This window comes from Rutidosis leptorrhynchoides, unplaced genomic scaffold (genome assembly GCF_046630445.1).
Source record: "Rutidosis leptorrhynchoides isolate AG116_Rl617_1_P2 unplaced genomic scaffold, CSIRO_AGI_Rlap_v1 contig484, whole genome shotgun sequence".
NCBI classification, from domain to species: Eukaryota; Viridiplantae; Streptophyta; class Magnoliopsida; order Asterales; family Asteraceae; genus Rutidosis; species Rutidosis leptorrhynchoides.
Genome location: NW_027266715.1, coordinates 1 through 10,143, shown reverse-complemented (window position 1 = coordinate 10,143; position 10,143 = coordinate 1). Strand labels below are relative to the sequence as shown.

General features: G+C 34.5%; 1 protein-coding gene and 2 pseudogenes across 1 annotated transcript; all 3 read left to right on the top strand.

Moving 5' to 3' along the window:
* The first annotated feature begins 1,411 nt into the window (after nt 1-1,411).
* On the top strand, nt 1,412-1,792 carry LOC139883971 (uncharacterized mitochondrial protein AtMg01250-like). Its single transcript, XM_071868059.1, has one exon. It carries the CDS (start codon nt 1,412-1,414, stop codon nt 1,790-1,792), a length of 381 nt encoding a protein of 126 aa, XP_071724160.1.
* A 3,305-nt stretch (nt 1,793-5,097) lies between these two features.
* On the top strand, nt 5,098-8,948 carry LOC139883969 (probable 2-oxoglutarate-dependent dioxygenase AOP1.2; annotated as a pseudogene).
* LOC139883974 (photosynthetic NDH subunit of subcomplex B 3, chloroplastic-like) lies at nt 8,945-10,057 on the top strand (annotated as a pseudogene).
* Nucleotides 10,058-10,143: the final 86 nt, after the last annotated feature.

Sequence of the window (10,143 nt, the reverse complement as noted above, 5' to 3'; positions counted from 1 at the left end):
ATGAATTTTTAAAAACAAAATCTGATATATATGCGAAACCATATAGAGTCGGTATATTTTTTGATTACATTACAATTTTGCGCGGACTGTACGACTCGAACCCCTCACCTTATGGATGAAGGAGGATATGCTCACCAATTAGACCACGCCTTGATGTACATATAGAGTCGGTATATTATCATATATTATACATTAAAAAAAGATTACCATATATTAGTCTTTTTTTATGTGTATGAATGAATAAATATTTGTAACTAAATTTATTGAAGTGTTTAAACGTCGCCCTAATTAAGGTGTGGCAAAATAAACGATCTATATGTTGAAATTTATAAAATTCAATTTTTTCACATGGCAGTAGATGATGGCTGAATCGAGATCCCCTGACAGGAGAAGGAAATTGATTCCGGCAGACACGAGTTGCAAACAACAACAATTATAGCTATACGAGAACACAAATGCAGAAATTCAAACACTAAGAACTAAAATGCACTAAACTGAAATTATAACCATATCTATCATGTTAAACTTGATTCTAATTTAATCTAAGGCTTGATTTCGATATCTAAGGTGTTTATGAACCTAGAAAACTAATTTTGGTGATGGAAATCTAAGCTTATCTCAATACCAATGCAACCGGCTTTTGAAACTGATAAAATGAGTAATGGAAGCTTAAAATTTCTTCATTCCATTCTAATTGAAATAGACGATTACAATAGGTTTATATAGGCATCCAGTACTTGACCTAGCTGACATGGAATTACAGAAATGAAATTACAAACTGGAAAATATAAAATCAGAAAACCAAAAATTGTAAAACTAGTAATGGTTTTTGCTTTTTTGCACAATCTCTTCTCTTCAAATCTTCTAATGATTTCTTTGCTTGCTTTTCACTTCAGAGGTAATCCACAACACATTTATGAGCTGGTAACACTGTAAAACCATCAAAATTATAGTATGAACTTAATCTTCTCCAACTCGATAAAGACGCCATTTTTAGTTGACTTTTTGCTTGACTCTTCATTCTGAGCTTGATCAAGTGCACAACAGCATCTAAACTCCTTCATTACTCTACTACTAACTTGACTGAAGCTTTACTTAACTAAAAACAACTTTCTAATTTGAACTTGATCGAAACTTGATGAACACGAAAAACCAGAGCACATACCCACTAATGTCATCTTCACCAAGGCCTTAGAACTTCAAGTTAAGCATCCAGACAGCTTCAATGACTTGTCCTTAATGATTTTGGATCAACGAATTCAACTATAACAACTCAAAATGAAAAGGCCCAATTCCAGTTCTTCAGCATAAGAAAGCTTACGACTCGGTGTGTTGGGATTTCGTAGAGGAGATGCTACTCAATCTAAGATTTCCGCTCATGTTTGTTAAATGGATTATGCAATGTCTTAGAATGGTATCCTACTCTTTGATGATAAATGGATGTGCTGAAGGTTACTTTCAAGGTAAAAGAGGCTTAAGGCAAGGAGACCCAATCTCTCCAATGTTGTTCGTCATCTTTATGGAATATCTCTCTCGTCTGCTCTCAATAGTTCCCCCAGATTTTAAATTTCATCATGCTTGTTCTGAATTGAAACTTAATTATCTTTATTTTGCTGATGATCTCTTCATATTTTGTGCTGGTGATGTTAACTCCATAGCTTGGATCAAGGGGACTCTAGAACATTTTCACTCGGTATCAGGCTTGCCGGTGAATGAGCTAAAGAGTCATATATATGTCAGTGCGGGAAATGATACTGTAAAACGGGAGATCTTCGAAGCTAGTGGCTTCTAAGAAGGGTAATTACCGATCAAGGGGCTACCACTCATAAGTATTAGATTGAGAAAAGAGCACCGTGTAAGGTTGACCTGATAAAATCTCAGCAAAAGTCAATTTGTGGGCAGTGAAGATGCTCTCATATGGAGAAAGACTCCAACTTATACAAACAGTTTTGAGAAGTATTCCTGTCTTCTGGTGTTCATCTTTCTTATTTCCTAAGGTTGTGATCAAAGTCATTGACACGAAATGTAAACAATATCTATGGTCAGGGAATGACAAGAGTTGTAAAGGACCAATAGCTTGGACATCAGTATGCACTCCAAAACGTGAAGGTGGTTTAGGAATTTTTGACATGGTTAGTTGGAACCAAGCTGCGATGGGGAATCTCATTTGGACCATTCTCACTAGTAAAACTTCACTTTGGGCAATATGGGTGACACAAACGAAACTCAAGAGATTGAGTTTTTGGGGATTGAAGAAACCTCCCGATTGCAGTGAGGTTTGGAGAACTCTATTAAATTTGAGACCGACTTTCAAGCAATTCTACACATACCAATTAGGCGTAGAAAAACAATTTTCCTTTTGGTATGATCCCTGGTTAGAAGGAAGAGCAATTGTTGATTTAATCCCAGAGGTTGAAATTTGTGAATCCCAGTCACCTCAGCCATTGATGAAGCTTGGGATCTTGTTCAAAAGATAGATGGAGAGACTACAAGCCATGACACTATCCGATGGAATTTTTTTGAGGTATGTACTCTATCCAATCTGGTTGGAATGCTATTAGAAAGAAAAATAATTGTGGTTCTTGATATAAATTAGTATGGGGAAAAGGAAATTATCCTAGACACAATTTCATTGTATGGTTGGCTATGCATAATAGACTTGCTGTTAGAGATAGACTTTTTAAATGGGGAATATGTGACTCAAATTTGTGCCCGTTATGCAATAAAGCCCCAAAAACAATCTCTCATTTATTAATTCTTTCAATGTGAATCCGTCGCCCCTATTTGGAAAGAGGTTATGGTGAAATGCTCGATAAATAGACACCCCTTACCGTGGCGAAGAGAGGTGAGTTGGTTCACTAAGGAATCAGGAGGGAAATCCAAACTGGCTCAGGTTCGACGAAAAGCATTCCTAGCTGCTATATATCACCTTTGGCAAGAAAGAAACTTGATAGTCTTTCAACAAGGACAACCAAACGGCGAGAGAGTCATCGAGCAAATTAAAGATTCTATGCTAGCTGCTCTTATGTATAAAAGTAGGAATAGGGATTTTGATAATTCTTGGATTGTGATCTGGAAATAGGCATTTTAAAAGCATTCAGGTGCTTTCACTTTGTAGCTCTTGGAGCTGCGTTTTGTAAATGAACTAGTGGTTGTATACCATCCCTTTTGGCAATAAAATGAAAATCTTATTAGCAAAAAAAATATTTCAGCCACTAAATTCGCATCATATATTTATATTAATTAGGAAGTTGAAAAAATATATTGTATTTTGTAATTTGATTAGAAATAATTTTTTAAATAACAAATATAAAAATACACGTGTCAAATTTCAATTCGAAATAGTGTCGGATTTCTAATCGATAATAAAATCTGCAATTGAAACAAATTGAAAATTATTCTTATCGTCTAAAAGATTTTTGTAAAAAAAATATGGAAGATTAATATATTGACTTGTTTAGAAACTATTTGTAATAGTTTAGGGCAAAAGTAACCGTTTCGTCCCTATTTCAAACGTGCCTGAACTGTTTCGTCCTTCCAAACATAAATCGAACCAAATGGTCCCTCAAACGTTAATTTTTGAACTAGTTAGTCCCTCGACCCTAACAGACGTTAATTTTGGCCCATCTGTCACTTTTAGCCAACCAGAGAGTGACACGTGTCACTTACGTATAAAAAATGCCACCTAGACTTTTTATACGTAAGTGACACATGTCGCTCTCTGATTGGCTAAAAGTGATAGATCGACACTTTATGTTTGGAAGGACGAAACAGTTCAGAAACGTTTGAAACAGGGACCAAACGGTTCAGAAATGTTTAAACTAGGGACCAAACGGTTCAGAAACGTTTGAAACAGGGACCAAACGGTTATTTTTGCCCTTTAAATAGTTATGTATATCGTGCTTTGTATTTATTGTTAAAATAATAATAATAATATTATATTTATATTAATATAATAACATATCGGATCGGACCTTTCGGATGATAAATTTCTATATCCGATCCGATCCGTGGACTTTTCGATCCGATCTGCAACGGATCGGATTGAATCTAAATTGCCAATCCTAAACATGATTAATGAATTCACTACCTCACGAATTCATGAAGCTCAGACACTAAAATAATTTGCTATCAATAAATAAAATAATTGATTCAATACTTATATATTTATAATTAATGGATACTCATTTGATAATTAATCGTTCATTAGTGTCGGTTCTTAGTCTCATTTCACATCATTTTAATTTAAAGTAGTGTAGTATCTTTTTTGTAGTTTTTGTCGAGAAGCATATTTATGAGTAGAGGTGGCGAAGATCGATTTCGATCTTAAACACGACCAATCTTGTTAAACTTGGATACGAATATAGAAATTTATTATTTGAAAGATCCGATCCGATGTGTTATTATATTAATATAAATATAATATCATTAATATTATTATTTTAACAATAAATAGAAAGCACAATATACATAATTATTTAAAGGGCAAAAATAACTGTTTGGTCCCTGTTTCAAATATTTCTGAACCGTTTGGTCCCTGGTTTAAACGTTTCTGAACCGTTTGGTCCCTGTTTCAAACGTTTATGAATTGTTTCGTCCATCCAAACATAAAGTGTCAATCTGTCACTTTTAGCCAATCAGAGAGTGACACGTGCCACTTACGTGTAAAAAGTCTAGGTGGCATTTTTTTACACGTAAAGGACACGTGTCACTCTCTGATTGGCTAAAAGTGACAAATCGGCCAAATTAACGTCCGAGGGACTAACGAGTTAAAAAAATAACGTTTGAGGGACCATTTAATTCGATTTATGTTTGGAGAAACGAAACAATTCAAACATGTTTGAAACAGGGACCAAACGATTATTTTTGCCAATAGTTTAATGATACCGAATTACCGATCTCTATATATATTACTATAGAATCAATATAATCATTCATTCTGTAAGAAGGAGAATGAAAAAAAGTTATCCTAAACCCAATTAATTTCGGACAGCAAGTCTTTATATATTAGTATATATATCGTGAACCCCTTGCTCTAATTATTTGTCATTACAAACAAAATCCTAGATTAGAGAAATAGAATGATCGGCTAGAGATATGGGTCAGGATGATATTGGTCATCTTTCAGTTCCAATTCTTGATTTCTCCTGGATATCATTTGACGATGAAGAATTTTCTCGGGAAAACGCTGACAGCTTGTGTAGGAAAGTGAGAGAGGCATGTGAGTTTCATGGTTGCTTCATAATTTTGTACGATAAGATCTCGAAAGTATTACGTGAAGACATGTTTGTAGCCATGAAGTCATTGTTGGATCTCCCAGAAGAGACAAAGAACAAGCTACAAAGCCCTAAACCCTACCAGTTACTTAGGCAAATGTCCATACGTGCCCTTGTACGAGAGCTTCGGTATCGATACGGCGGCTCAAGATTTCACCAATCTTATGTGGCCTCAAGGAAACCCAAAATTCTGGTAATTAATTCTATCCCCTTTTTCCTATAAGTGAAAATAAAAAGTTAACTCGAATATAAACTGATATGTAATATAAAATTACACGATATTTTGTATTTTTAAGTTCATTCATACGAATATGTATTTATTTAATGATCTTCACTAAATACATAAATTTATTTAAGTGAACCTAAAAACTATTAAATATCGTAAATTTTGATTCGAAGAAGTATCGATTAATTTCACACCAAGTACCATTACCACTATGTTAGAGAGTAAATATTCTTTGCATGAAAACTTTACGTTTTATTTATACATACATGACCTAATTAATATTAATTTATTGACCATTTTATATTATCTAGTGAGACATTTGAGAAGATGAGCTTAAAGATGCAAGACCTGAATTTCAAAATAATGAAGATGATTTGCAAGAGCTATGGAGTTGGAGAGCAAGATCATGATATGTATGGCACTAATGTCTGTAGGCTAATGAAGTACCATGTTCCTCCGATCACCGGCGAGTTAGATCAGTCCTCGACCAGTAATATTGGCTTACTTGCTCATACAGATAAGAACAGTCTAACAGTTTTGTGCCAAAATGAAATTCAAGGTCTTGAGATCCTTAACAAAGATGGAGATTGGGTTCCAGTTGTTGTGCCGTCACAGAATTCTTATATTTTCATTGTTGGTGAGGCTCTTCAGGTAATTAACAACTTATTTTTTTTTATTATTCCTAATACAAAATAAAATTTCCCATCCAAAGTCTGTTCCTCCTTGCGATCGAATTCATGCCCCTCACGATTGAAAAAATGTCTAATCAATATTGAGCGACGGTTGTCATCAATTATTAGATCATTAAGTGACTAGCATAGTTTATACTTGTCACGACCCCAAACCCACGTCATGACCGGCGTCGTAATCCATTCAACCTTGGGACTACGACCAGCCTCAAAACACAAAATTCCGACCAAGCACAACCAACAACAAAGTTTAATAATTACAATACGACTTCCGACTCTAAACAAAAATCGGCATTATAACATCTATGCCCACAACAATCCCACAAGCCATAAATCATAAGTCATACAAATAAGTTCTACCAACACGGAGTTACACTAATTTTAAAAGTTTACAAGGATAATTTACAAGTCTAGACGACTAATGTACATGGGGGATATACCAAAAAAGAAGATCCTAAGCTCCTGGAGAAAGTCCTCGAGTAGACGAGGCTAGAGGATGGAACCTAATCTTGGAAAATCTGAAAAGAAATATATATTTTTGGGTGAGTGGGGGCCACTCAGTAAGTACCGAATATAATATACTAAGCAATATAACCAGAGTCTAATAAATTATAATCCCAAATAATCTCCAAAACAGTTATAAAAACCGTTTCGAAACCCTATGCGAAATCACAAATCAATTTATCAAATAATCGAAAGAATATTGAATACTTCCAAAATATCAATTTCACAAGTGTAACTCATCAAAACGCGATCCCATGATAAGTTAATTTAAATCACAATATAAATTCGATTTCAAATCCCAATAAAGTCGCAATCGCTTATCATGGGTTAATCTTCATGGCACGTGCTCCCTAGAACTTGCCTAGGTACGAGTAACGATACGCCACCACGTCTTTTGGCTTAGGTGCGCAACCTTTGGCCTCACCGTGGGCCCGTCATCGTTACGAATCGGTCACCCTATCCTCAACGATAGCAAGTGACAGGACCCAAAACTAGAAAGTCCTAATAATCGGTATACGGCCGTATCCTACACATATGCCAATCCAATCAAGTTTCGAATATCCCAAAAGTAATCATTTTTAAGCCGAATCACAAATCAAAAATCAATGTGAACTCAAATCAAGTTTCCAAACACATCTCGATATTATACATATCGAATATCACAAATCAGGGTGAATCAAAGCAGATTTTCAAATATATGTTTCGACAATATCATAGAGAAATAACGCATTTCTTCAAATAATAATTAAAATCAAGTTTTCCAAATCATATCATATAATATAGTATTACCATTAAGGAAATACTTAAGACAACGGCTTATTAGAAAACCGTTATATTACGCAGTATCTTATATACGGTACTTACCTCCCCCAAAATGCACTAAAATCTGGGACCACTCAAGTCTGGTCACCTGCACGATCTCCGTCACCTATAATATTAATATTATAATAGTAATTCCGACAATTAATACCGGTTTAAAAATCTAGCTATATGAAATGCCGTGAATGCATGAATGAAATGCGTCCTAAGGCCATAATAAATACATTAATATAATCAAACAACACAACAATACCATAACACATTCATGATTATCCATCATTTCTTTTCATGAATTCTATACAATTAAAGGCATGCGTAAGACTGAACGGAACTCATACAATATCAATTACATATATATAATACCTAATCTTGATCAATGAAAGATCCCAAACCAATATTATTTAACAATTAACTGAATTAAATTTGGGTTGAAGGGCTATCACGAAATACCATCCAGAGACATATTTGTCATTAAGCCAAGCTATGATTTTAATATCCTGAACTTCTAATTTAATTAATCCTTGAAGTATTAAAGCTTCTTTGCCAGCTAATTTCTTCCATCCATTATAGATAAACAAAATAAAATAATGTTTATTCACAAATCTCCACTTATAACAAGCCATATAACATTAAATTAGTTTAGAATCAAAAATTCAATCATCTATCTGCAAAATCACCACTCTGAACAGTCAAAGCAATTACAAACATGACCAAATGATCTCTATACACATACGTGAGTCCTTCCTAATTAATTAGAAACTCAACACATCTATCCTGCATCAAAATAAGATCAGTAGAGACCATATATTTCATACCTGGATTTATTTCTCCTTCACGAATGGTTTGATTTTCTTTCTTTCTCACGCAGCTTTCTGTTTTTTCGGATCAAACTCCTAGCTAGCCGTTAGATTAGGACTGATTTTTGGGGTGATATAATATCAATTAAGGTATTTTCAGATAGATTGGAATAAAAAGAAATACTATTTTCATCTCAAAATAGATCAAATTTTTAAAAATTTTATATTTTTGATTGAATTGATCGAATTGGGTTAAAGCTTATAAAACATCAAACAAAAAAAAAGTTTAAAGCTTATAAAAATCCTTTTGATCAATTCATTCGATTAAATTCATTCAAGCTTCAGTCCGTGACTCCTTGTTCATTCTGAGGAGCGGTTCAAGTATCAATCAAAGTCCAAACCAAACCCAATTGTAAACCCATATAACCGAATCGAATCGGAATTGGTGCTATTAGAATGACAACAGTCAACTCAACAGTATCCTTCCACAAGAAGCTTTTCGAAGCAATCATCAACACCACAAAAATCTTGTTAACGCTTCCACATTTCCACACACAAACACACGCCAAATCAAACTGAGCTGACTGATAAAAACTGATTGATGGCTACAATTTACTTGCGTATACAGAGAAAATGATGGGTTCGATTTCATTGAGCTTGAGGGGAGCCATATTATCAAGCCAAGCTCCAATCTTTATCAGTAGCTGCAAGCAAACCGACAATGGAGACGCAAATGCTTGCTTGATGTTTTTGCCCCCATCAGTGTCCAGAAACATAAGGAACGGACCTGTTTCTGTCTCCTGTTCTGCTGATTCGACTGATGTTGCATAGAAAAAACCAGAGATTGAGCTCGAATTTATTGGGGTATAAGCTCACATTCACAATTTGATTTTCATTATTTATGTTTATATGTGTTTTGGATGTTGGGTAGTGTAGTTAATCCTTTCCATTAATGTTAAATTGAGGTTTGTTTCAGAATAAGTTCGATAAATGAAAGCAATTTCATGTTGTGTTAAGTTAACACCTAGGAATGGGCAAGTGGGATTTGGGGCAATGCCAAGTTGAGATTTTTATTCGAAGGGAACATTGTAAATATAGCAAAATTATTAAATTTCTGTGAATTGTGGTAACTGATGTTTAGCCACTGTGTGATTCAATTTCTTTGTGTAGTTTGTAGTAAGTACATGGTTTGTTGCGCAATTGCGTTTATTGACTAAGTAGTTATTAAGTTCCTGTTTCTTGGGAAGGGGGCATGCCAAAAATGGTATCTTCATGAGTGTGTTTGATTTGCAATCTTTTCTTGTTTTTGGTCTTTTGTTGTAATATGGCAGCCGAAGCCAGAAGGTGATGGGTCGTATCCTGTGGACACAGCCAAGGCAGTGAGTGGGGAGAAGTTGTTGAGGAACATAATGTCGGAAAACAAGATTGAGCTCTATGCAACTTATGTAAGCCTAAAGTTTGGAAATAAACCCAATATCACTTGATAAAAATGAATTCATTCGGAGACATTTTTATTTTTTAATGGTCGCTTATGTTCTTATCAGGGAAAAGTAATGAATTGTGGCGGTGGTGGAAGCTGTGGAACCTGCATTGTAGAGGTATATAATATTGCTTCTAGGATTTGTGTTTTTTGGATTATTTAAGAACGAAAGGTGTATAGCTTGCAGATTCTTGATTGTGCAGATTCTTGAGGGGAAAGATTTGTTAAATGAAAGAACTAACGCTGAACTACGTTACCTGAAAAAGGCAAGCTCTATTCACATTTGTTTTTGTTTATGGTTACTATATATTGATCTTTGGTAGACTTCAGATTCATTTTGTGCATTGTATAT